This window comes from Emydura macquarii, unplaced genomic scaffold, assembly GCF_026122565.2.
Source record: "Emydura macquarii macquarii isolate MOO-44397 ecotype Brisbane River unplaced genomic scaffold, CSIRO-AGI_Emac_v2 contig_67, whole genome shotgun sequence".
NCBI classification, from domain to species: domain Eukaryota; kingdom Metazoa; phylum Chordata; order Testudines; family Chelidae; genus Emydura; species Emydura macquarii.
This window is the reverse complement of record NW_027130204.1, coordinates 1,877,484-1,903,541: the sequence shown is the minus strand read 5'-3', so window position 1 is coordinate 1,903,541 and position 26,058 is coordinate 1,877,484. Positions and strand designations below refer to the sequence as shown.

At 50.5% G+C, this 26,058-nt stretch overlaps 1 protein-coding gene across 2 annotated transcripts; it reads left to right on the top strand.

Moving 5' to 3' along the window:
* Positions 1-25,769, top strand: SCD (stearoyl-CoA desaturase). 2 transcript variants are annotated; one of them, XM_067537414.1, is made up of 6 exons: positions 1-56; positions 3,973-4,252; positions 13,085-13,215; positions 18,097-18,302; positions 19,640-19,872; positions 21,959-25,769. In XM_067537414.1, the coding sequence occupies exons 1-6, from the start codon at positions 30-32 to the stop codon at positions 22,156-22,158; spliced, it is 1,077 nt and encodes a 358-aa protein (XP_067393515.1). In that variant the 5' UTR covers positions 1-29; the 3' UTR covers positions 22,159-25,769. The 2 variants fall into 2 exon arrangements, with proteins under 2 accessions (XP_067393515.1, XP_067393521.1); XM_067537420.1 differs by lacking the exon at positions 1-56 and adding an exon at positions 294-335.
* Positions 25,770-26,058: the final 289 nt, after the last annotated feature.

Genomic DNA, 26,058 nt, shown 5'->3' with positions numbered 1-26,058 from the left:
ACACACACACGCAGGCGGACAGTGCCCAGATGCCAGCCAACGTACTTGGAGAGGAGGTAAGCGCTCCCGTCTCGGTGCATCGCAAGACCGAGCCTAGGCTCGTAACTCCTAGATACCTACGTCACTGCGTGCGGGGGGCGGCGGGGGGTAATTTTGGCTCTGCAGCATAAGATCCGCGATGTTTTAATGGTTTCTCTCTCTCTTTTTTTAAATGGGTGGTTAACTACGGCTGGTAAATTCTGTCGGTGTTAAAATCTCATTGTTTTTGTGCTGCTTTTAAGGCATTTAAACCAAAGCCATTTGATGCTAACCGGAGACACACTGAACCCCCAGAGGTGGGTGAAAGGAGCGAGATCTGAACTAGTTAAGTGTGCCTCTGAAATCTCCTGAAGGAAGTGGGGGGCGGGGGAGGGGCGAAGAGACAGAGCGAGAGGAGAGAATAATAAGCCTAGGGATAAACTGCAGGTTTTCTGGGGATTTTTTTTTAACGAAAAATCAGACCCATAGACACGGTTCCAGGAGAGTCTCTTTTGTGCAGATGGTCGATGGTTTTTATTAAAACTCCCAGCGGAAATATTTTCCTTTCTTTAAAGCCAGCTTTCTCCTGCAGTGTTTGTAACCTAAACATTGCAGCAGGGCTAGCCTAGGACAGACTCAAGGTGAAATTGACTAGAAACCAAAGTGAAATTGATTATGCTGAACTGTCACTGTCCACGCTGAGAAAAACGCATGAGTAAATGAGAGGTTGCAAATGCCTAATGTTCAGTCATCCGAAGCTCTTAGTAATAACTTCGGGTGGGGGAAAATTGGCCTATTAAAATGATTTTTCTTCTGGCAGTTTCCCTTCTACTTGGATGAGAAGATATTCAGCTGATTTCCCCCATCTCAGAACCTCCTGTCCACAGTCACATCTGTGCGAAGTGGGTGTGAAATGCTATCCGATCAGAATGGCAGGGTGTTCCAGCCCCTTTGTAGGGGTGGTGCAAAGTGCACAGCTGTAGAAAAGCCTGCCCTCTCGCAAGCAGAAATGGATGCTAGGGCTATTTTCATTTTGGTTTAATATTTTTTAGGGAAGAGATTTAAACTGACACAGCTCCTGCCTTCTTGCTTCATCTCAAGGTTGTGAATGACCCTGCGCGAGGTTGCTAATGGGGTGCTGACATATGCTAGCCTGAGATTATCTGACCAGGGCCTAGTTCTGAGTCCAGTGTGTGCTTCTCTATTGGGCACGTAAACCCTAGTAGGCTGTCTGCACTGGCTGAATACCAGGCTAACCTACTGGGTGCTTAATGGAGGCAGGGAGTGGGATGAAACAGCTGTTCTGCAGGTGGAAGCTCAGGGTCATTCAGGAATGACCAGGGCACTCATGTAAATGATCTAGCAGCTCCCCCGTCTCTGGAGCCTAAAGCAGCCCTATTCAATCCTATCCTTCTCTCAGGGCAGAGGCAATAGAAGACCATATAGCCCTTACAGGATAACTCCTCTCCTCTCTTTTCCCCACTCCCTTCATCTCCAGCCACATGAGTCCCCCGTCATATCTCCCAGATGAATTTTAGAGTGGGTTTTGGGCCATATGGCCTCTCTATGGCCTATGTGGGGAAGATGACCAGCATAGCTACGCAGGTATAATTATATCTATGTCAATAAAATTCCCCATGTGGACAATCTGGGATAAGAGCATCAACATGGGGAGTTTTACAGGTATAATTATACAGGCATAGCTATTATGCAGGTGATTTTTCCCATGTAGACAAGCCCTGAGCCTCCTGGGCCAACGTATCATTCAGCCAGAGAAGTATATACGATCTCCTGATGGGAGGTCAGATGGGTGTTTCTGACATTTGGGCTGGGCAGAGCCCTAACTGGCGTAATAGCTGGATTATAAGCCATTTCTCAGGCACTTTAAGGCTGTCTCCAAAACTTCTGGAAATTCAGATGGGTCATTTACCATGAAAATGACATTGACTAGAAGAGAGTTGTGAGGAGACAGAGCCTCCAAGTTGGGATGCAAAGACAACAGCTGTCCAGCAACAAAGCTGTCTGGCAGCATAGATTTGCTCAGGTTCTTCCTTTTAAATGGAAATGGGTTTGATTCCAAATGGCTGCAGGAGAATTTGTAAGATACATGGGGATCCTCTAAGCAGAATTTCTCAGCCTCTACCACAGTCAGTGTAAGAAGGTATTGCTGAGCATCTGGATTCTGCCCAGGGGAAGGGGAGGAAGCGGGTGGCCACATAAACTGCATAGACTGCTTTTAATGTTTCCCTCAATAAACTGGGTCATACTGGAGTCATGGCCCCAGAGGGTGCCCTACTGACAGGAAGAATGTGTGTGGCATCTGTGGTGACAGAGCATTACAAATAGCCCCGGAGATGCCGAACCACCTGGCCAGGCTTCCTCAATGTCCCCAGAGATATCAGGCCTGATTCTGCCATTCCGATTTGGGGCTGATTCTCAAGGGTCATGAAAGCCCACAAATGCTCAGCCCCTCTCCAAATCAAGCCCATCGTGTCCAGCTTTGGACCTCAGACGGGCACCCTGGCTCGCAGACATGCAGTGATCATGCCCGGCTGAGAGGAGGATCAATTATTCCAGATTTAATGAAAGGATTCTGCCTAGTGAGGTCACTCGTGCGTGATCCTTTCATCATGCATGGTTCATCATTGTGTCATGGTTGCATCACGGGAACTGTGAGCTGGGACTCCTCAGGTCTTTTCTTAGCTGTGCCACTGTGCCACTGACCTCTGTGCCTTGATCTCCCTCTCTCTGCATGTGGGAGATAATGATACTGACCAGTAGCCATGAGGTGCCTACTCTAAGGTCTAACTAGGAGCATTCAACACTATCCTTATCCCAGGGCTTAATTGATAATGAAAAAGGTGCTGTGGATCAAGCAATATTTTTTTACTTCCATAACTGACGCGGCAAGCCCAGAGGTGCTGGGGTCCAGCCCTGGCACAAATTAAGTATGGCCTTATCTTCATCACTTCTCATCCAGAGATCTCAAAGCCCTTGGCGAAGCATTGCTCTCCCCCCTGGACAGAGAAGGAAAGCAAAGCAGAGAGAGGTGAAAAGGGGGTGGTCCTACTTTGAGCAGGGGGTGGGACTAGCTGACCTCCTGAAGTCCTTTCCGATCCTCATCTTCTATGACAAGGACCACAAGGGGGTTGTGAGGCTTAACCCAGTAAGGTTTGAACTGCCGTGAGATCCTCCATTGGAAGGGGTTGTGGGGAAAGTTAAAGGGTTGTATCAGGCGCAGCCCCATGAATAAAATGTGAAACTCATTCCCCCTGTTGCTGCTTTGCAAGATGTAATTTATGGGTGACTGAAAGAAACAAGCCCAGCCCAAGCTCTTGGATGCCCTTGAGAGATCAATGTAAAACACCTATTGACAAAACCAAATGAGAGCGATTCCCTGCAGCCTGCAAATCACCCTGTGGCTGCTCGAACATAAGCATCAAAGGGATCGCTGCTGGTGGGGGAATGTGTGTCTTTAAATGCCTTCGCTCCCTCTCTCCATTCCCCCTGCCCCCCAAGGACCAGGGCTGAGATCCGCTCCCTGTGCAGGGTGACACGGATCCTGAGTGGTGCCTAGGAGTGAAGTGGCTCACACTCACCCGGTGTGAGGGTGGGTTGCACCACAGGAGAACAACATGCCATTGGCTGGGTGCTGCTGGGTCTAGCTGGAGCACTCCAGACCCAGTCCTGCTACCCCTCAGAGACTGCTTTAATTACCTGCTCTTCCCCCCCACCCCCTCAGGATATGATGTGGGGGGCTGTGATGGAGGCAGTGTCTGAGGGAGACACTCAGCCCTGGGTGCAGGAGACCTGCTCCTACTGCCCCTCCGCCATAGGAGATGGGCGTGGTTGTAGATCAGCTGCCCCAGAGCTAGCCCCTCTTGATCCTTATGGTGGGGACCAGATTCTAACCAACACGATGTTGCTTGTTTTTAATGTCCCCTCCAACGCCAGCTCTCCAAGGATCTCCCCTCCTCCACCAGCACTGCCACCATCAGGGTGATGAGGAATGGGGGAACAGGCATGGAGAAGGCCCTACCTAACAATGAGGACTTGGGAGGAGACCGGGGCATGACAGATGATATCTTTGACAAGAGCTACTCTGAGAAGGAAGGCCCCAAGCCCGCCAAGAGATACGTCTGGAGGAACATCGTCCTCATGAGCCTGCTGCATTTAGGGGGCTTATATGGGGTATGGCTGATACCTGCATCAAAGTCGGTCACCTTGGCATGGGGTAAGCGGAAGGAAATCTTCCTTGTATGAGTGTGAAACCACAGAGAACAGTTAGAGAGAAAGACAAATACAATCACTCAAAACGGGACTAGGTCAGTGACCCGGGGTAATAAAGAGTAGAAGTCGCAGAAACTTCTACAGGATTTTCCAGGAGCCCAAAGAGATCAGGGTTGCAGAGCTGGGTGTCTCATGTGAGTGAGGCCACAGGAATGATTATTCTGAAGAGATGAGGCAGAGTTAAAGCTGGAGCTAATTCTTGTATCCCTTCCCCAAACACACAGATAAACATTGAAACATTGTTAGACTTTCGGGCAGCCTTGTACCACTTCATTAGGCCCTTTCACACTCAGCCAGTTCCAGTCAAGGCTGCAACAGATGAGAGACAACTAGGGTGAAGCTGCTGTGGTCAGATATGCTCTCCCTGCTCAGACCCAATGGCCAATGTTAGAACCAAACTGATCTCCTGAAATGCACAGCTGAACTGCAGCTGGGCTCAGGATGGGCGGTGCTGGGTCTCACCAGAAACCCTGTCTTTTACAAAACCGTTTCTGACCCATTTTGAAGACTGCAGCCATTTGGTTAGTTCAGATAATGAGGTTTGGAGAAAAACGCCTGAATTTCTGACTGCTTCTTCAATCCCAGCCTCTGACTATTCCAGAAATGGAGCGTTTTAAACTAGAGCCACGGATCTCATTCATGCTTCATTTGCACTGCTGGGAATGAAAGTGGATGCAGAATCAGACTCTTCCGTTTAGTTTGTTACCTAGGGCACATCTGGCTGGAACTAGCTGGCAAACACAGTCCCTCGTGAGATCCGGCTGGGATCTTCCCTTGCTGTCCTTCTATGCCACTGCAAGGCATTAATTATTACCCCTTGGATTTCCAAGGCCAGCTGGCTTGACTCTCCCTTTCTGCTCCCCGTGACTCTAGCAAGGCAGTGGCTCGTGGGGCTGCCACAGGCACGGATCAAAGTCTGCCAAGAGGAGGTGGCTAAGGCACCTGTGTGTAGTCAGCCTCACTCAGAATCCTACCATGCACACAACAGTTCCTTTACAACAGTCTCTTTACAAAAGAATCCTGTTGGGCTTTTACCCTGTGAAACTGACATGCTCCAAGGACAGCATCTTCCCCCTCCATCCCCGATAATCTGGGAACTGCACACACTGTCCCAGGGGCTGGCCTCACTGGGGAGAATATGTAGCATCAGCATGTCCTTGGGGGAAGCTTTCAAGGCCCCTGGCACTGTTTCACACAGCAGAAAGCCTTGTTTCTTGGGCCCTGCTGCTTTCTGGTGTAGTGTTATCTGTTCTGAAAGCCCTGGGTCCATCCTCTCTCACAGAGTTCTGGGAGCCTCACAGAGCAGCTCCCACCGTGTGTCCGATTTCATCCTGGAGATGGGTGTGCGCATCAGCATTCAGCACTGCAGCCAGATGCCCTCAGAAGACAGGGTGGGGCGGGTAGGAAGGGGGTTGGCTTGGTGGGTTTCTTCCAGAGAAATGGGACAACCATGAGATTCAGAAATGGGATGAGCTGGGTCCGTGTGGGAGTTAAATGGTGTCTGTCAGTCTATCCTTCTTACCCTCCCTCCACCTAACAGCATTTCTGATGCATCCCTAAGCACATCTGCCCTCTCTGTTCTGATCCCATTTTGTTCCAGAATCCCCATGGCAACGCACAACCAGCAGCTGTGCGGGGCTGAGCTTCCTCACTGACACCATTCTGGAAGCAGAGTGGAGTCTCACCTCCACCTGGATAAGCTGGGACTCCCTTGAAACTTGTTCTCAAGGCATGAGATCTTACATACCTAGACACCCTGCACATTCAGAACCCAGCAGGGTCACCTTGGCTCTTCATCCTGCTGCTATAGATAAGCCTGTTCTACCCATCTTGCTTGGAAGGAGCCTTTCAATCAAGGCCCTAAATACCAAGCACTTGGCGCTGCTCAAAGTTTCACAGGAGCAGAAATTTGCCCAGGACTCCTTGGCTTAAAACCATCCTGTCCTGCTGACTGCTGTGTCGTATGTGAAGGGCTGGTTGTTAGCCCTCCTACCCTCTCAAGATGTGGTTGCATGATTCCTGTGTAGATATAGTTAAAGGCCACCAGGTCTACGCTAAAAAAAAAGTTAAGTTCACCCAGCTACGTTGCTCAGTGGTGTGAAAAATCCACACCCCTGAGCGATGGCGTGAAGCTAACCTAACCCCACTGTAGACAGCTCTAGGTCTATGGAAGAATCCTTCAGGAGGTGGATTAACTACAGCAGCAGGGGAATCATTCCAGTCACTGTAGTGAGTGGCTACCCTAAAGCACTACAGCTCTAGCAGTTTAAGTGTAGACATAGTCCAAGTGTTTTGGAGGGACAGATGCTGTAGGAACATAAGGTTCCTCAACTGGTGCAAATGCCTTTTGGAAATCAATTCAATAGATGAAGAGGGGAGCTGGCCATTCTATACGATCTTCTGTGTCGGCTCTTAGTGTGGATATCTGATCTACAGAGGAGCTCTTGGGCCTGAATCCACCCTGTTCATCTCGCTGCTGCTTCTATCCTATGCATCCCACTGCAGAAGGCTTTCCCTTCTGTAACCCTCTCCCGCTGTCAGTAAGATCACCCTTTCTGGGGATTCTGGTTTTGTCTGGTCAGGAGGGGTTGCTCTGTCTCAAATTTAAGGGAACGACTGCCCATTTCATTGCAACGGTGGCATCCAGAGCTTTTTAGCATTTCGGCTGTAATTTGATCATCTCCTGCCGCTTTGTTATTTTTTTGCAGCCTGTGCTTCTGAAATTGCTATTGGATGGATGTTAACATCAGGTTGATCAGGGTCACATGTTTCATCAAAATCTAGTGCTGAGGTGGGGCCTATTGAGGATTTGTTTGAAATGCTCTGCCCATCTGTTTTTCTCTTTTTTCTTGGCTGTAAGCATTTTTCTCTCTTTGCTTTTTATTGGCCCATGTCCTGTACTGTTGATTTTCTTTACTGGTTTCTGTTTACATTGATCTTTCTCTGTTTTAATTTCATTTTAGCAATGCAAAGATTGTGGGCACTGCTGACAGCTGCTGCTCAATATGCTCTAACACCACCTTGGACAGATGAGCATCCTTTTATTCAGAATATATACTAGAGTTGTGGCTCCAAACTGTCTATGCTCTACCACTCCTGTAAGCTACAGAGTCTGGGACCGATAGCCTGTTATATTTTTATAAGAAATTACTCACAGTTATACCATCCTAAACCATTCCTCTGTCTGCTTGTTGTTCACATCCCTCAGAGTCCTGTAGACTCTGTGGTTCTATCCCCTTTTAATTTCAATCTTGTCAAGCTCTACATACTAAGTTCTCTTTGTCTTTCAGCCCTTTGTTGAGGTTTGCCCGTCTCAGTTCCTGCCTCTATTAATTCACACAACCTCTTTCTGGTCCGGAGTTCCCCTGAACTACATAGTATTGCTGGTCAAGCAAGGTCCCTTGCCGCTGCAGCATCCAGAGATCGCTTTGGTCTCTTTCAGCATTGTTGCTTTCTGTGCATCTCCCCTGCCATGACTGTCCAGGGATTCTCTTTCCCCAGATGCACTAACTGCATTTGACAAGGCCAGTTCTGGTTTTCTTTCCCAACCGTGGCCCTCTGTTGTGGCCAAAACGCACAGAAGGGAAGTCAGGGAGAGTGGTATGCAAAAGTGCCCTGCCTTGTGCCGAGCACCAATCTACGCATACTGTCCTTCTTGCGCAATGGTGGAGCAGCCTGGGGGTTGCTTTGATTTACACTGGCCTGTGATGGCCATAAGGGGCTATACATGGCTCAGCATGGTGCAGGAGTGTTTTAACAGTGCCCCGTTTCCAGCAGTGCCAGCCATGGGGAAGACGTGGGGCATTTGCTCGGCAGTGCTGTGGGATCATCCTTGCGCTGTAGTGATGCCTCCCCAGCCAGTAAGGCAGACCTGGCAGCCAAAGAATGCCGGTGGCGCAGTACAAAACAGCTGTACTCCACCCAGGGATCTGTTCCATATTATCTAACCTCTCTACAGATGCTCCCTTGTTACTCTTCCCCCAAAACTGTTGGCAACACCTCCCCATTTAGTATCCTCTGCAGACGTAATTAATGTGCCACTTGCCTCTCCCTCCAGCTCAGAGAGGAGGTTAGGATATTTCTAGACAGAGCTGTCAGGCTTTAGCAACTGTATGCACAATTACTCCTTCTAAATTCTAGTTTTGAAAATGGTGCTGTAACAGGCCAGGTCCCCTGGTTTTTCTCCACAGAGTCCACTCCCCCTGACCCAAAGGACTCACCATGCCTTTTTTGGCTGCAGTCACCCGTGCACCTTTACTTACAGTGCATACAACTTAGTCTCACTTTCTGCCCGAGACACCCTAGGGGCTCAGAGGCTCAGGGTTCTGCTTCCCTCCTGGCCTGCAGACAGCCTGCCCTGCTTGGCCATGCTCCTTCTGGCACTGGCCTCTGACTCAGCCTAATCAAAGCCGCAGCTCTTAACTGTTCTGCCAGAGCCCCTTAGGCCCTGGCCAACAGAGGCAGGTGAGGGGTTTGCCAGCCTCTGCTCTGTTACAGGTGTAGACATGGTACACTTATTGCTGTTCCTGGGAGCCTGTTCCACGGAGGACTAAGACTCTCCTTCATCTTCAAGCAGCACAGGCCCCAGAGGTAGGGGAGTATTTCATTCCTAAGTTGTACAAAGAGTGGAGCCACAGAACTTTCGATCTCAATGCCACTGAAGTCAATGGAGTTTCTAGATTATAGATTTTTTTTTTTCAGGCCATTCTGATTATCTAGTCTGACCCGCTGTGTAACACAGGCCAGAGTTCCTCACCCACGTTCCCCTACATCCAGCCCATAATGTCTGTTTGATCTATAGTATATCTCTGAGGCATCCAGGCTTGAGCTGAAGACTTCAGGTATGGGTAATTCACCATCTCCCTAGAGGAGTTATTCCAATGGTTATTCATGGTGTAACTGAAATCTGAGTCTGGCTCGCAGAGAGGGGAAGGCTAATGCTTTCAAAAGTGGCCACTGAGTTTTGGGTGCCCCCCTTCAGGCTGGTTTTCAGAGGGCTGAATACCTGTTAGGTGTTGCATGCCCATGCGCACCTCTCCCTGCCTGCCCCCCAAAAGAGATGGTCCCTGCCCCGCAGAGCTCCAGTCTAAGGCTAAGATTAGCTACAGCAACCAGGCGGGGGGAAGCCCAGTTTTGACTGGCATAATAAGCAGCATCCTCCGCTCCAGCTCAAGTCTGAGTTCTGAAGGTGCTCACCCTCTATAAACGTCCGACCCTAGATGTCTCATCTTGGGCACCCAAAATCAGAGGCTGCTTATTAACATCTCATTCCAAGGTTCATGCCAAAGGCTGCATAGTGAGGCAGTGGCGGAGCTGGGATCACAAGCAGGGTTTGGGGCACCCAGCCCTGTTCTCTAACCCACTCCCCTCTGCAATAAAACCTACTTTCTTGTTCTACCTAAATTCTTTTAGTGCCTCGTCTCCCTTTCGTTCTGTGCCTCCCTGTATTTGTCCAGCACTCAGACAGCTCCCTGTCTGTTAACTCTCCCGTAGGAGGTGCTATAAGCCAGTCACATCCTGGCATTTGCCTGTCAAAGGGATAATGCCCTGTCTTTCCTTCTGCATAGCTGAGGTTCCTGAGGCCCCCCGTCATTTTGGTGGCCTTTTGCAGTACCTTAGCCAAGAAATAATGTGACCAAGACTGCAAGCACTGGCCAGATGCAGTGTCTCTAGACCCATGTTCAGGGCTACAAATAGGGCATCTAGTTCCCTAACCCATTGTTTTCTCTTTAATGCCATTAAAATTGGCTAAAGATTCTCCATGGACCTAGCTATGGATGTGCTGAATCTGTCCCTTGCATGTTGCCCTGCTACTGCCTTCAACCACTTGGTCTCTTGTAGAAAGCATATGGCTAGAGCACATGAGCTGGACTTCTGGGATTTAGTCACAGCTCTGCCATGGACAAGCCGTATGACCTTGGGCAAATCACTTTGCCCGCCTGTACCTCAGCCTGGCTGTCTGTACAATGGGTATAAAATCACACCACAGTTTCATGAGCTGATGTTAATAATGTGTTTCCATAGCGACTTATGTCTAGAGCGCACCACGGGTTCTGAAAAATTCCCCATCTCTGAGAAACCTCACTCTCCCCAACCCTTTCCTCTTGCTCCTTCATGTGCTTGTCACGAGGGTTCCAGCCCAAATCCTCACCCCAACCACTATGTGATCAGTTGAACCTTCTCACTATTTTTCCTGTTCCCGCATCTTCCTGATTCCAAAGCAGGCAGACATTTAGGTGTTTTTTCTGAAGCAAAACCAAGCTCCAAACCTTTTGATGCTCTCCTGTCATTAAATTGACTGAAAACCTCAGGCCCAAACCCTCCCCTTCTCCCTAGAGCCGTGGGGAAGGCCACTCAGATCTGTAGCCCAGGGCCATCTCTATCAACATTACACATCATCTCGTGTGCTCTTCACGGGATCCAGGCTTGCTCCTGTTGATGTCACTGGCTAAGCTCTCCCTGACTTCTGTGGTGCAGAGTCAAGCGCTCCATTCTTCACCTTTACTTTCCTTGCCCTCTTCCCTGCCCAGCCTACATGCTCCCCACATCACTTTCACCTGCCCTGTGAATCAGTCTCTCATCTGGTGCCCCCTTTGACCCGGGCAGATTTCAATGCCCCTGGGAGGAAGACCAAATTTGACACGGAAGGATCTGTAGGGATGGGCAGAGTTATGGAGAGCTTTGGTGGTGGTGGCCAGAGGCTTACTTTTGACATGATAGCGGATGGGGAGCCAGTGGGGGGGATTTGAAGAGAGGGATGATCTGATCTGCTCAGTAAACATGGAAGAGGACTCTAGCAGTTGCACGTTGTATGGTGTGGAGGGGAGGGGAACGAGTGGGCGCTTGAGAAGCTAGGGGAGGATGGTCATGACGGCCTGAGGAGAGATGTGGCTCGGAGGGTGGAAAGAAAGACCGATCTTGGAGCTTTGTAGAGGAAGAAGTGGCAGGAGATGAATAGGAGAGTAAGCATGGATCGGTTTGAACTAAGGAGCTGTTTGAAAAGCGAATGGGCACTCCTGGAAACTATGGTGACAAACAACAACCAAAGGCTTTGTTTTTAAAAACATATACACAGAGGATAACTGACACTTGTCAATCTTTATCCCAGCAGCCCCTGGCAGAACCCACATTACCTGGGTTCTAGGTGGAAGTGGGTGAAAGGCAATTAATTGGACACCGGGGTGTTGCCAAGTTTGCCTGTGATTCCTGCTTATATGCACAGGCTGAAATCACCGCAGATGAACCAAGGAAGGCATTTTCCCAGGTGATATTAGGAGGGGGATTTTGCTGTCCTCTAGGGCACTGAGCAAGAATCGACTGTTAGGTGCCTGTGGATGCATCATTATCAGTGGCCTGAGATCACAGGGAGGGAGGGGACAATGTTATGGTTTCTTCAGTCCTTCTGCCTGAGCTCTTGGCCCTTCCTTCTGATCCCATGTTTTGCTCTTCAGATGCATATGCAGGCTCCCAGTTCCCCTGATATTCAACCGCTCAGTGTGATGTTGGAAAAGTCCCACAGTACCTTAGCTCTCACTCAGCCCAGTAGCTATAACCCATTTTAAACTCTGATGTCCTTGGGAGAGTATGGGGACAGACCCATGGCCACGGAGACGGGAGTCACATGCTTGGAAGAAAGAACAGCACATGCTTTTTATCCAAACAGCCCTCCTCCCTTAAGGGATGGAACTCCACCTGAATGACTCATGAGAACACCATGGGGGAAGCAAGCAAAAATAGCCAACTTGACACTCTTCCAATCCACCAACAATTGCATGTGGCCCTGTGTATGAATTGGCCATGAATCAAGCAGCTGAGCAGAGAGGAGAACTGAGAAGTAGGGAGAGGAGTGGGGTGGGAAGGGAAGGGGGAGCTGAACAGTTTCCAGTCTGTGGTGGAGCTGAAGGTACGGGTAGGATCTGATGGGACGGCCACTTTCCCCAGCCCTTTGGGGTATTCAGAAGGGTGTGAGAGAGAAGATGACCCTGTGTGTATTTCACTTTCTGTAACATCTTAAAACACCTGCCAGATGGTGTTATGTCTAACACTGTCATGGGGGGAATTGCATATCTATAGGGAAATATGGGCTAAGGCTTAGCTGGGTCCTTCAATAACTGTGCAGGATAGCTATCTGGGCTTAAGCCATCTACCACGGAAGGGTGTAAATGCCACAGAAGTCTAGCTAGGAATAATGGGATGAAATTAACTAAGAAGAGGTGAATTTATCTGGACTATCAGGGGAAATGCCAGAAGAGTAAGATCTGCTGGAATTGTTGCCACACTGCTGTACTGGAAGCAGCAGTTTTATTCCTTGTTGAGTGTCCATTCCCATGTATCAAAGCACATCGCAGTAATGGCTTTAACCTCAGGATGGCCTTGCGAGGCCAGGGAAGGGTTGTTATCCCTGTTTTCCAGAGGGTGAACTGAAGTGAATTGCCCCATGTCTCCTGGGAAGCCTGCGGCAGAGAGGAGATTGGACCCAATGCAGAGCCGTAAGCCCAGACCTCCCTAGCTTAACTATTAGCATAGTTATTTAGAATCAGTGTGGAGGGCGACACAGGGAACAATTCTGCAGGCAGCCAAGCAATGGATCCAAGGGGCTCTCATGCCTTTTCGTGCCCTTAGGCCTAACACCCTGGACCTCAGCCAGTGTCTCTTTTGCTTGTGTGTCTTAGGAAGAAGGTCTGCTCTTGTGCTGAATCGATGGGAACTTTCCAACAGGACAACTTGCTCTCACTTAGCTGACTCATTGCCTTGTTCCCCTCTTCCCTCTGTCCAGGTCTCCTGTGTTTCCTGTTGAGTGCCCTGGGGGTTACGGCTGGAGCGCATCGCCTCTGGAGCCATCGGTCCTACAAAGCCAGCTTGCCCCTCAGGATCTTTCTGGCCATTGCCAACTCTATGGCTTTTCAGGTAGGAGCCCCTCTCACTGGTTGTCAGCTTTCCCATCTTTAGAGGGACACAGAGTCCCAAACCGCATCCACGCATCTAACGGGGAAGCAGTTTAAAATCACATCCCCTTCTCCAACAGCGTTCTGAGGGGAATGATGTATCTCCAAAGTTATGCTTGAGATCAGTTGTCTTCACCTTCCACACAAGGGGGAGACCCCTTGATTGATGCTGCTGCTAGGATGGGGGAAGGTCATTGGGAGTAGGAGAATGGCTCAGGAAATACACCAATAGGAAATCACTCCAAACCAGGTGAATTTCACTCTCCTTTCAGGGTCTCTTCTCCTCTCGATGGTGTGTCTGATTCCCAGGAAGGACTCTAGAATTATAAAGTGCTGTCTCATGGCCCTAATTTTCCTCTTGCTTAGAAAGTTGCTAAAAAGAACTGCTTTCACCCAGAGTGTAATTGGGCCGTGAAACAAAGTGTCCCAGGAAGTCATTGAGGCAGAGAACTTACCAAGTTTCAAAAAGGGACTGGACATTTATATGGATAACAAGAATATCCAGAACGATCATCATAATTAATGACAACAAGCTTTTTGGCAGAGCTATTAAACCGCTCGCTTAAGGGCTTAAGCCAGTCGTTAACTATTAGAAACCAGGCTGAGACCCAACAGGGGGCAGATTCTCCCACGTCTGCGTCTGCACACCTTCCTCTGAAGCAGCTGGTGCTGGGCACTGCCAGACACCAAACGGGACTTGGGTCTGCTCCAGTCTGGCAGTTCCTTGCAGGCCGACTTGCTGTGTCTTCTACTCTCCAGAACCTTCCCCTTATCTTGAAAATGGATCATCTGCTCCTGGGCACGGCCCTTCCCTGCCAGGAGCCCTCGGCAAACACAGTGGGATCATGAGTGAAGCTCTTTAGGAGCATCTGTCCACTGCTCTGATGGCACGCATGCTGGCTAGCAGCCGTCAGAGGTAACTAGGTCAACAGGTGCTTAAAGAATAGGCTGCGGGGCATCCATCACTGCTAAGAGTTTGGGGTTAGAAGTGGAAGCAGGAGAACCTACTGCAGCCTTGCTCAGCCTCTCCCAGGAGGTCTAGGTACAGGGCATGCCTAGTGCATTTCTAGCACTGGCACGGTACATGTTCCGGTACTGCTTGTCTGGGGAGGAAGGCTCTGCCACCACTGGAGAGCCTGCTCTCCCAAGGTACTGAGTGCCTCAAGCTCCAGCTGACTTCTGGGGGAGCAGAGGGTACTCGGCGCGTTGCAAGATTGGGCTCTAAGGGCAGCTGGATGGCCCAGTGGCTGGAACTAGGAATCGAGGCCTGGCACCCATATCCATCTCTACCACTAATGTGTTGGGGGACCCATCGGTAAATCACTTCCTCTCAGTGCAAGGAGGATGGTCTTGTAGCTAAGGCAGTAGACGGGAATGCAGGAGGTCTGCATTCAGGTTTTGGTCCGTTCACTTGGGCCCAGATTTTTAAAGGCATGTAGGAGTTGCAACGCCTAACTGATTTAGGGGCCTAAACCTCATTTCAAAAGTGATTTAGGCACAGTCGATGAGATTTAGGCTCCTAAATCAGTTAGGATCTGCAACCCCTAAATTCGCTTACAAATCAGGTCCTTAGTCGCTGCAGGCCTCACCCTGGGAATCTGTACAGTAGAGATGAGAGTGACACTTTCCCACCTCGAAGAGTGTTGCAGAGAAATCCTGCAGGCTGATGGGATGTAGGAGGAGATCTGATACTTAAGCGACAGGTGCCCACTCACCACCTGAGCCCACTCATGGCTGGGCATGGCAGCGCTTGCCTGCTGATGGATGCCCCAGCCCTGAGATGGCCTGCCTCTTCATGGCATTCACCACGTCACGGCTCTCCCCTTCCAGTATAACAGAAAGTCCAACAAATAGTTTCAAGGCTTCGTGTGAGGTCTCCAGCCCCTGAGCCTGGGGGCTCTTACAGCCCTCTCGCCGGGCTCTGATTTCATAGAATCATAGAGTTGGAAGGGACCTCAGGAGGTCATCTAGTCCAACCCCTGCTCAAAGCAGGACTAACCTCAGCTAAATAATCCCAGCCAGGGTTTTGTCAAGCCGCAGCTTAAAAACCTCTAAAGATGGAGATTCCACCACCTCCCTAGGTAACCCATTCCAGTGCTTCACCACCCTCCTAGGGAAAAACTTTTTCCTAATGTCCAACCTAGACCTCCCCCACTGCAACTTGAGACCGTTGCTTCTTGGCAACCAGGGCACACTGCTGACTCATATCCTGCTTCTTATCCACGGTTACCCCCAGGTCCTTTTCTGCAGAACTGCTGCCTAGCTCGTCGGTCCCCAGTCTATAGCTGTGCATGGGATTCTTCCATCCTAAGTGCAGGACTCTGCACTTGTCCTTGTTGAACCTCATCAGATTTCTTTTGGCCCAATCCTCCAGTTTGTTTAGGTCCTTCTGTATCCTATCCCTACCTTCCAGGGTATCTACCACTCCCCCAGCTTAGTGTCATCCGCAAACTTGCTGAGGGTGCAATCCACCCCATCCTCCAGATCATTAATGAAGATGTTGACCAAAACCAGCCCTAGGACCGACCCTTGGGGCACTCTGCTTGTGACCAGCTGCCAACTAGACATGGAGCCATTGATCACTACCTGTTGAGCCCGATGATCTAGCCAGTTCTCTATCCATTTTATAGTCCATTCATCCAACCCATACTTCTTTACCTTGCTGATAAGAATACTGTGAGAGACCATATCAAAAGTTTTGCTAAAGTCAAGGTATATCACGTCCACCGCTTTCCCTACAGCCACAGAGCCAGTCACCTCTTCATAGAAAGCAATCAGGTTGGTCAGGCATGACTTTCCCTTGGTGAATCCATGTTGACTGTTTCTGATCACCTTCCTCTCTTCCAAGTGCCTTAAAATGGATTCCTTGAGGACCTGCTCCATGATTTTTCCAGGGATTGAGGTGAGGCTGACCGGTCTGTAGTTCCCTGGATCCTCTTTCCTTCCTTTCTTGAAGATGGGCACTATATTTGCTTTTTTCCAGTCATCAGGGACCTCCCCCAATTGCCATGAGCTTTCAAAGATAATAGCCAATGGCTCTGAAATCACATCAGGCAACTCCCTCAGCACCCTCGGGTGCATTGCATCTGGCCCCATGGACTTGTGTATGTCCAATCTTTCTAAATAGTCTTGGACCTGTTCCTTCAGCACTGCGGGATGTTCACCTCCTTCCCCTTCTGTGCTGCCCAGTGCAGTAGTCTGGGAGCTGACCTTGTCTGTGAAGACAGAGGCAAAAAAGGCATTGAGTACCTCAGCTTTCTCCACATCCTCTGTCACTAGGTTGCCTCCCCCATTCTGTAAGGGGCCCACACTTTCCCTAATCTTCCTCTTGTTGGTAACATACCTGTAGAAACCCTTCTTGTTCCTCTTCACGTCCCTTGCGAGCTGCAATTCTAATTGTGCTTTGGCCTTCCTGATTTCATTCCTGCATGTTCGAGCAGTATTTTTATACTCCTCCCTAGTCATCTGACCAAGCTTCCACTTCTTTCTTCACATCAGGGGCTTCACGCCACCTTCCCAGTGGGTGGGAGGGGAACCCAGGCCCCCCCTCTGCACTGGGTCCCAGTCCAGGGATCTGAGGACGAGCAACCAAGGTCTGTTCTGTCACACCCCTTGCCACTGCCTCCTGGGACCCCTTCCTCCCACTAGTCTTTCCTCAGCCCCTTCCTGGGCTCTCTGTAAGGACCAGCATCTCCCAGGGTTTCTCCTCTGAGGTTTGGTTTCTGCTCTCCGGGCAGGACCAGCCACCGCAGCTTGCTCCAGGCCTGTCTCTTCCAGAGATGTCTGCTTCCTAGCGCCCAAAGAGTCCTTCCCTCGGTCCCTGCAGCCCTTCGGACTCCTCCAAACACCTCTTCGGTTTCCCTGCCTCCAGCTTCCTCCCAGCTCAAGGCAACCCACCTCCGGCCCCAGGCTTCCTTCTGCCTTTAGTCTGGGAAACTCCCAGCTACCTGGTTCCTGGACCTGCCCCTTGGCCTTCTTTTCTTACTGCCCCCATGCACCCTCCTTTATGAAGACCCACTTCCTTCCCAGCCTAATGGGGCTCAGAGTTCTGTTAACCTCTGGTTAACCAGTGTTGGGGTTTATACATCCTATCAGTGCCACAAATGTGCCCGGATAGTGCCTCAGTTTCCCAGCTGTAGGACCGAATGATATTTACCCAGCTTCTCAAAAGTGCCTAAAGATCTCCACCTAAGACAGAGAATGCAAATGCAAACTAGTTTTATTATAGCTGGTCAAAATGAACTTTTTAAATAAAATCATGAACATTTCAATATTTTCAAATTTGGGTTCATTCCAGGTTTTGAAATGGACTGATCTTTTGGCTTTAAAAAAAGTCAACCGAACATTCTTTAAATGATTTTTTTTGGGGGGGAGGAGGGAATGTTTGCAAAATGATTTTTTTTTCCATTTCAAAATGGGAAAAATTCATTTTTTGAGAATGTCCAGTTTGAGAGGGGTGGGGGGAACTCACCCTGGGGCTAACCTGACCAATCAGTATTGGCAAAGCAGCAGAGGCAGGGCAAACCAAATCGCCCAAATGATCAATTAAAAAAAAAGTTAATTAACAAACAATAGACGCTTGTGAGGAAAACCAAAATGTTCTGAGGAAAAATTTCTGGTTTTGGGAAAAAAATGGCCGAATTTTTTCAAAACAAAACAAAAATCACATACAAAATATGGACTTAGAGTGTCAGTGAGATTTAGGTACCTAAACTGGTTAAGGCACTTCTGTAAATTCCACTAAGGGCCTTTTTGTTTCTTTAGGCACCTGACTAAATTGTATATATAGCCCTTGCTCTAATCCTGCCTGATCTGCTGAGTCACCCAGCCATGTTCATTTCAGAATGACATCTACGAGTGGGCCCGAGATCACCGCGTCCACCACAAGTTCTCTGAGACTGACGCAGACCCTCATAACGCCAAGCGGGGCTTTTTCTTCTCCCACATTGGCTGGCTGCTGGTGCGCAAACACCCTGACGTCATTGAGAAGGGCCAGAAGCTGGACCTGTCTGACCTGAAGGCCGACAAAGTGGTGATGTTCCAGAGGAGGTGAGCTGGGTGTGTCTGGGGAGGGGGATTGTGGTGGGAGGTGGAAGGGCAGGTGTTGTGAGCAATGTATCCCTGGGGAACCAAAAGGGCTCTGCGGCATTGCATCCGGCATCAGGAATCTCCAGAGCAAAACTAACCCTCGTGGGGGCTGGCTAGAGAGTGGGGGCCCGGATCCTTTCTGCAGGCGACTGGCCCCAAATGAAGTCAATGGGACGACTCAGGTGCTGCAAGTTAAGCTTGTGCTGAGTGTTTGGAGCATCGGGGCTGTGGTTTGCGACCCTGGGCAGAAATCCCTGAGGAACAAGTTCCGTCCAGCGCAGCAATGGAGTAGATTACACAGTGTCATTTTTTTGTGGGAAAGGAGGAAGGGGGAAAGTGGGGTGAGAAAAGGCAGGCTCCAGCCTCGCTGGGAACGTTGCTGGCACAGAGGGCCCAGTGCCAGCTGGGTGCCACCCTCTTGTATAGAACAGGTCCCACTGTTGCTGCGGCCTGAGCTGGGGTAAAGCATGGGGCAGCCTGTAAGGAACCCCAGTTCCTAGGTAGGTGGGTGAGAGGAGAGGCTGCTCCCTGGATCTCGGGGCCTGCTGCTGGCACATGTCCCCCCGCCATGGAAATGGGAGAGGCACAAGATCCTCCCTCCACCCACACACCAGCTGCTCTTGGACTCCACCATCCTATTTCTCCTCCTATGCCATTTCTTACTTGCTGGGATTGGGTTTCCCTCCTTCAGTCCCACTCCCTGCCGAACACACCCATGGGTCCCGTTCCCCAGGGCAACCAAGCGTCGTGCCTCCCTCAGCATGAGTTACAGGTTCCCTGAAGGATGGAGGATAGGAGTCTGCTGCAGCCTCCATGCACTGAGCTCTGGGGGTCCCCGGTGTAATCCCAGGTGTGCCAGCCAAGATGGCAGCTGTCCAGCTACCCCCAGTACAAATGTGACATGCCAGCAATAATGATAAATGGAGCCCCAGGACACCCGGCAGCTCTGTTTCCTGGCATCTGTACTCCACTCCATTCCCATCTCATCCGCTGGGTCCTTCTTATCACCCCCTCCTGCTAGCGGGTGCGTGGCTCTCTTATTCTTGTGCCCCACCGAGCCCTTTGATTTTTCTGTGCCACATTTTTGCTACCCTTGTTTTCCTTTTTCTCCAGGGGGTAAATCCAGGGGCTGAGGCAGGCTAGTTGTGTGCAGTTTTCTTTGTACAGTTAAAATTAGCACCTCTCCCCGGCCTGGAAACTCAGCCGGAGTAGATGACATGAACTGCCTTTGCCTCTCAATGCTCCTGCATTGAATTCTCCTGCCCACTAATGCTCTCCCCTGATCTCTTTCCTGGCAGGTTTTACAAGTGCTCCGTGGTGGTCATGTGCTTCCTGTTCCCCACCATAGTGCCCTGGTACTTCTGGGGGGAATCTTTCTGCAACAGCTTCTTCCTGCCTGCCATCCTGCGCTACGTGCTGGTGCTCAACGCCAGCTGGCTCGTGAACAGCGCCGCACATATGTTTGGCAATCGGCCCTATGATCGAAACATCAACCCCCGGGAGAATCACTTGGTCACATTTGGAGCCTTAGGTATGTTGGTGGCGCCTTTTAGTTCCAAGCCTCTCAACAAACGGTGAATGAGACAGGTTGGGATCATGGCACCTGCCACTGAAGTACAGCTGTGTCTGGGGAGGAATGCAGCAGCTGTGCCGTGGTGCACAGCAACACTGCACAAGAGTTTGGGAGAGAAGGGAAGAGGACTACCACAGCCATTTATAAAACTATGGTGGGGGGGGAGATTTTAAGTGGATAATTACATAAAATGGACCACATCCTCAGCTGCTGTAAATCTGCATAGCTTTGAAGTCCATACAGCTCTCCTGATTTACAGCACCTATGGTTCTGACCCTAGGAATTTAGGCAGGCCACTGGGGTTAACTCCCCAATGTTCCTGCACTCGCTACATGCTTTTGGCTTTCCCATAGGACTCCAGCTGGGGGGATCTCGCCCATGCACCTGCAGAGCTGTGCATTCACTGGAGCGTCTCATGCTCTAGTCAATGGGTGCTTTAGGGCAGTAGGACTATCTACACTGTGGATAGACAGAGTCCTGCATTTATCACCTCCTTATCTTGCCAGTGGTATTTATTTACCCTGCCTGAAGGTCTCACCACCTGCTTGTTATGATGACAGTTGCGCTTCGCTCTCTCTTTACACCTCTGGGAAGTGATGTTTCTGAAATAGCTGGACACATGCAGCCAGAAGTGGCCAGTGGTTTCTGTGTGCTGGAATTGAGACACCCACGATGGCCTGATTTTCAGAGGTGCTGAGGACCTGGGAAAACTGAGCCCAGAATCTCAATTTGCTTTTTACTGCTTTCCTGAGGCCAGGTTCTCAACTCGTGTGTATCGTAGCTCTCTGGACTTCAGTTAAGCTCCACTGATTTACATAAACAGGGGATCTGGCCCCGGATTTTCACTAGCGATGAGCCTGAGCTGCACAGTCCCCATCTGGATCTGTGCTTCTCAGACGCTGGGTGTGGGAGATGGATGGATGGATGGATCCTCCAAGAGGGGCCAGGACTCACTTCAGGTCTTGCCAGTAGCTCAGCCAAAGCTAGAAGGCTTCTCTCAGAGAGGAAGAAGGACTAAGAACCCCCCCCCCCCATGAGTGTCTTTAGGCTCCCCGAGGGAGCCCATTGGAAGGGCTTTAATAAGGGGATGCGTATTGGAGTCCCAGGCACAAGCAGAGGTGCCAGAAATAGCCTGAGTTTTCTCACCCCATTTGGAAACCTCAAGAGGGTCAGGTAAACAGCCGACTGACCCCTGGCCTGACCCTTGCTGAGGTTCAATCACCACCAACCGGTCACTTGTTCTCCCCTCCAGACTGCCTGGCCTCCTCACATGCCCCGTAATAACGTTAGCACCGGTGTTGGACTCGGTGCAGAGGAGATGGGGCTGGAGGGTGAGGCTACACATTGGCAGGGGCGGCTGAGGGAGTCTGAACTGCTGTAACTTGCACACCACGTGTTGGAAGAGGGCTGAGTAGCAGGGCAGCCACCCAACAGGGGCTGCTAAGCCTGCTGCTCCCCTGGCTTTCCCAAGCCCACTCAGCATGCTGCGTGGCTGGTGACACCCACCTCTGAGGGCTGCCTCCTTTGTGACTGGCCATTTCCAGGGGGATCCCACTGACACAGCAGCATCTGTGCCAATATTTTCTGACCTTCTCCCCGCTTTGGTCTCTCACCAGTGCATCGTCACCAGCCTAGCAACATGGCCAGCGTGCCCATCACCACCTTGTCTGACCCTGCTCAGAGCAGGGTCAATGGCACAGTGCTAACGGTGCTTGAGGTCACGCCATACTGGCACTTCCACTGATGGAGCTGCACCAGGGATAGACCAAAGTTGGGAGACTTTCTAGAGACCCTTCATGTAGACAAGGCCTGGGCCAACTCCCAGTGACGTCCATGGGCAGCAGTGGGAGGCGGATCAGGCTGGCTGTGGGAGACACAGTCCCAGTCCCAAGGAGAGCACGGTCCCTGGTGGTCCATTTTGGGGACATGGTGCCTGAGCCTGGTAAAGGGGCTTTTAGAGCCTGATGGTTTTGAAGACAGGGGCTAGGAGGCTGTTGATGTGTTGCTGCCTTTGCAATGTCTTGTCCCTGCTCTTCCGTTCCAGGTGAAGGCTTCCACAATTACCATCACACCTTCCCCTACGATTATTCCACCAGCGAGTTTGGCTGGCACTACAACTTCACCACGGCCTTCATTGATCTCATGTGCCTCCTGGGGCTGGCCAGCGACTGCAAGAAGGTGTCCAAGGAGATCATCCTGGCTCGGAAAATTCGAACTGGCGATGGGAGCCACAAAAGTGGCTGAGAGCCCATTTCTCCCCTCCCACCCCTTCATTCCCCCTAAGCGAGCTGGGCAAAGGTTTGATGTTCTTTTACTAACTACTGAGGTTGCTTCAGATGATGATGATTTTAACCCCCTCCCACACAGTGTATTTTAAATGATGTATTAAAAACCTATACCTTTGCCTTTCTAATGCTAGGTAGCCCTCTCCCTCTTTCCTCTCTTCTTTTTGTTCTTCTTTTCTCTCTCTGGCAAGATCTCTCTCTTCTCCTTTCCCTCTAACCTCTCCATGCTTTCATTTTCTCCTTGTCTCTGCCTCTCCTTGGCATGGAGCTGGTCAAAAGCCCCTCTAGGGCAGATTGTGCCAGCTGGCTGGACAGTGGAAGTTGAGAGGAGTCTGCACCAGCTGGCTGAAGAGTTAAGCCAAAGTTGGGGACTTTCTTTCCCTAGAAATCCTCCTCTCCTGCCTTTGGTTCTCCTGCCCTCCCAGGGCTGCTGACTGGCTCTCTCAAACAACAGCAGTATTCCCAGATGGAATAGCAGCCCTTTCCCCTTCCTGGCTATCAATGAGAGAGCACCGGGTTGTCTCCTTGGTGCTGGGCCTCCTTTGGTTCCCGTAGGCCGAAGGAAGGTGATGCTGGGGCTGGGGAGGATGGGGAGAGGCCACTCCCAAAAGTCTCTTCTGGAGGAGTCCATGCAAGTGTAGCATTAGCTGCAAACATAGTTTCAGCTGCCCATGCCAGTGTGGGGCATGTCAGCTGCCCTGTCACTTCGCTGGAGTGTTGTGATCGCTCCTCTCACCGCCGTGCAGAGCCTTGGGGCTAGACTTGCCTGGAACAACAGATGCCTGTGTGGGGAGATGAGGGGACAGGCCGCTTGATGCCATTGAAATACACTGGCTTGGGTCGGCAAGGAGCGGAGCTAGGGGCAGCATTTCCCAGGTAGAGGGACTCTTTCTGAAGGATGAAGCAGAGCAAGCCAGAAGCAGGTGACACAAAGCCCTGTCTCTGGGTTAAGCTGCTTTATGTGTCGGAGAATGAGGTCCTAGTGTGTGTCTGCGTCATATGGATTCTCCTTACTGGACACAGTTGAAATGGGGAGATGACAGGGCAGCTGCTGTGGCCGACCAAGTGAACGGATCCCGTGCATGGCCAGCTAGACAGTGGGGACGACGCTATGTCTGAGACCCAGGAGAGGTTGCGTCTGTGCAGATGGGTCTCCTGCCGCCAGTTAACAAGTACCTGATAGAAACTGGCATGAGAAAGTTACAGGATCCCTGTCCCTTGCTCAGTGTGACCCCTTCCTAGCACAGCCCCCCTGAAGACAGGAGGTGGAGCCATGTCTACTGGGCAGAACCAGGCTGTAGATGGGACTGAATTGGTTCCTGCCATTAGGGGGCTTGTGATAGGCTCCCCACCCCCTCCCAAAGCAAATCAGAGATGGTGGCTGCCTGTTGCTCCTTGTGGCCCTTCCCTCTGCTACCGGAGAGGACACAACTCCAGTGGGAAGTGCTGGTGCAGCCGTTGCCGGCACTTCAGGTTATTTGCTAAAGCCTCTTGTCATTTCTAGCTGCTACATTGCGTTCCAGTAATATACGGTGCTAGAGCGGAGTGCTGGCTACTGGGCTGTGCGTAATTCATCCCCTGCAGACAGGGCCTTCCCATCCGGTGAGGCGTGTCCATTGCACAATGCCTGGGCATGGAAGGTGCCTCTCTCATTCTTTGGCAGCACTTGACAAGCTGGCCAGGCTGACTGGGCTGTCTGAAGCACTGAGACGTTTGGGGAAGCAGGTTTAAAATCTTCGTGCATTGCACCCCGTAGCACGTGCAGATCCTGCGGACAGGCGTGGCGGGATGAGGCCCCATTCCCATCGACCACTCACCAGACTGGGCTTTCTTAAAACACTCTTTCTGCTTCAAAGGGACAGTGCTGCAGAGCTGAGTGACAGAAGGCGAGGTGCCAGTGGCTGCTGGCAATAGGGACCCAAGGGCCACTCACGTTCATTCGCAGAGCTGTGAAAGGCCAGGCTGGTGTGGAGGAATGATGCTGAGATGCCTCCTTCCCCCACCCCAGCCATGCCGTGTATCATCAAGGGCAGTTCCCAGCCTTCCCATGCAGGCCAAGGGGAGCACGGCCCTGCTGGTGTCCTGCTGAGGTCACAAAGCTTTTGTCGTCCAGGAAGTTGTCCCTGGCCTTGTTCCTGTGCATTGCCGTGACCACCTTTGCAGCACAGTGGGGGACCCCTGCCCTCGGATGGGTTAGTGAGATGAACAGTTCAGGAGTGGGGCATCAGCAGATAAACCAACCATTAAGCTTTTAATTCCTGGGCTCTAAAACTGGAAAGGGGGGTGGCTGGATGGAGATTCCCCATGCCTGAGATGTGTAACTGCTCAAAGGCCAGCTGGGGGCAAGCTGGCAGTGTGTTATCCAACTGGATACAAAGATACCTGCATCATAACCCTGGGCCAGATCCATCCCTGGTCCAAACCCCAGTGACTGGAGTCTACACCATGGGTGAATTTGGCCTTCCTCAATAGTTCTTCCCTCACCTCATGATCATGCCATGTTGTGTGTTGCAACCTACTGTTCAGGCACGTGACACGACATGCTACGACATCCACCATCCTCTGAGGAGACAAGCAGGGGGTTGATTTGGGCGTTAACTTTAAATTCCAAGAGCATTGATCAGATCCAGAAATCCTGACGCAGTGGGGAAGCACCAAACAGCGCCGGTGTTTGCCCAGTCACTTGACCGGTAGACTGGCATACATCTCTGGGTGCCTTACATCTTTCTATAACACACATAGGAGTATTGACAGCTATTGGCAGGATGTTTTTTGATTTCTGTGATGAATTGTGGAAATTTGATTTTAATTATGAATTAATTATTTAATTGCCATCATCACTTGTGGGTGCCGGTGATTTTGAATGTATTGAGTTAGCATTTGTTAGATTAAGGAACAGTTGCATCACGTTAAATAGAAACTTGTTTGCTTTGTATTTTTTTCTTTGGAGGCATGTTTGTATCCTAGATGCGTTCTCTGTGCGTTTAGTTAAAGTGAGTCAGAGTGAGAGGTGGACGTAGACAAAGCACCAGCGTGTCCAGTGGCTAGAGCAGCAGGAGTCCTGAGCTCTCTTCCCAGCTTTGCCACTCATTTCCTGTGAGATCTAGGGCCAATCAGCTAACCTCTCCATGCCTCAGTTTTCCTATCTGTATAATGGGGATAGCACCCTACCTCACAGGGGTGTTGTGAGGTGTAATTAATATGTGTAAAGCACTGTGAGATCAGGGTGTGGAAGGCCCAATATACACGCTAGAGGTGGCGGTGGTGGTAAATGACTTGATTGCAAACAGTGTTCTCAGCCCTATTGTATCCTGGAGACGGGACATGTGAGTGTTGGATAAGTAGTGAAGGATTGGAAAGTTGAATCTGTGCATTGTCTAAGCTCTGTTGCTATTGAAATGTGAGTGGGATACAATTTTCCTGAGGTCGGGTTTTCTGCATTGTAGGATCTCCATGTTTTGTGTACTGAAAAACTTTTTGAAATAATTTCTACTAATCTGGAATCAGACGGCTGGTGGTGCTGATCTGAACTTGTATTTGTTCATAATAAAAGTTTACTTTAAAACTCGACTGGCTGAGTACAAAGGGCTGGGCTGGCTGGAGCTTTCAACTGCTGCTTTTTCTGCAGAGATTTCCTCCTATAGGGGTGGGAAAGGGACAGCCTGTCCTGTTAAATGTGGTGGTGAATGAGCTGGTTTCAGCAGCTTTCACTCCCAACCACGTGTGCTGTGCAATCACACCCCTGTAAGGAGGAGGCTAGCAGTCCCTCCTACCAGGGGTTACTGCAGTTTAAATTCCACACAGGGCCTCTTGCCAAAACACTGTGGCTGTCCAATATACATGCAGCAAAACACGTAAT

Excerpts from the sequence above, each read along its gene's own strand:
- SCD (XM_067537414.1), top strand. The coding sequence starts at position 30 with ATGCCAGCCAACGTACTTGGAGAGGAG. Across the intron at positions 57-3,972 it reads CCAACGTACTTGGAGAGGAG|CTCTCCAAGGATCTCCCCTC; the intron begins GTAAGCGCTCCC and ends CTCCAACGCCAG. Across the intron at positions 18,303-19,639 it reads GTGGTGATGTTCCAGAGGAG|GTTTTACAAGTGCTCCGTGG; the intron begins GTGAGCTGGGTG and ends CTTTCCTGGCAG.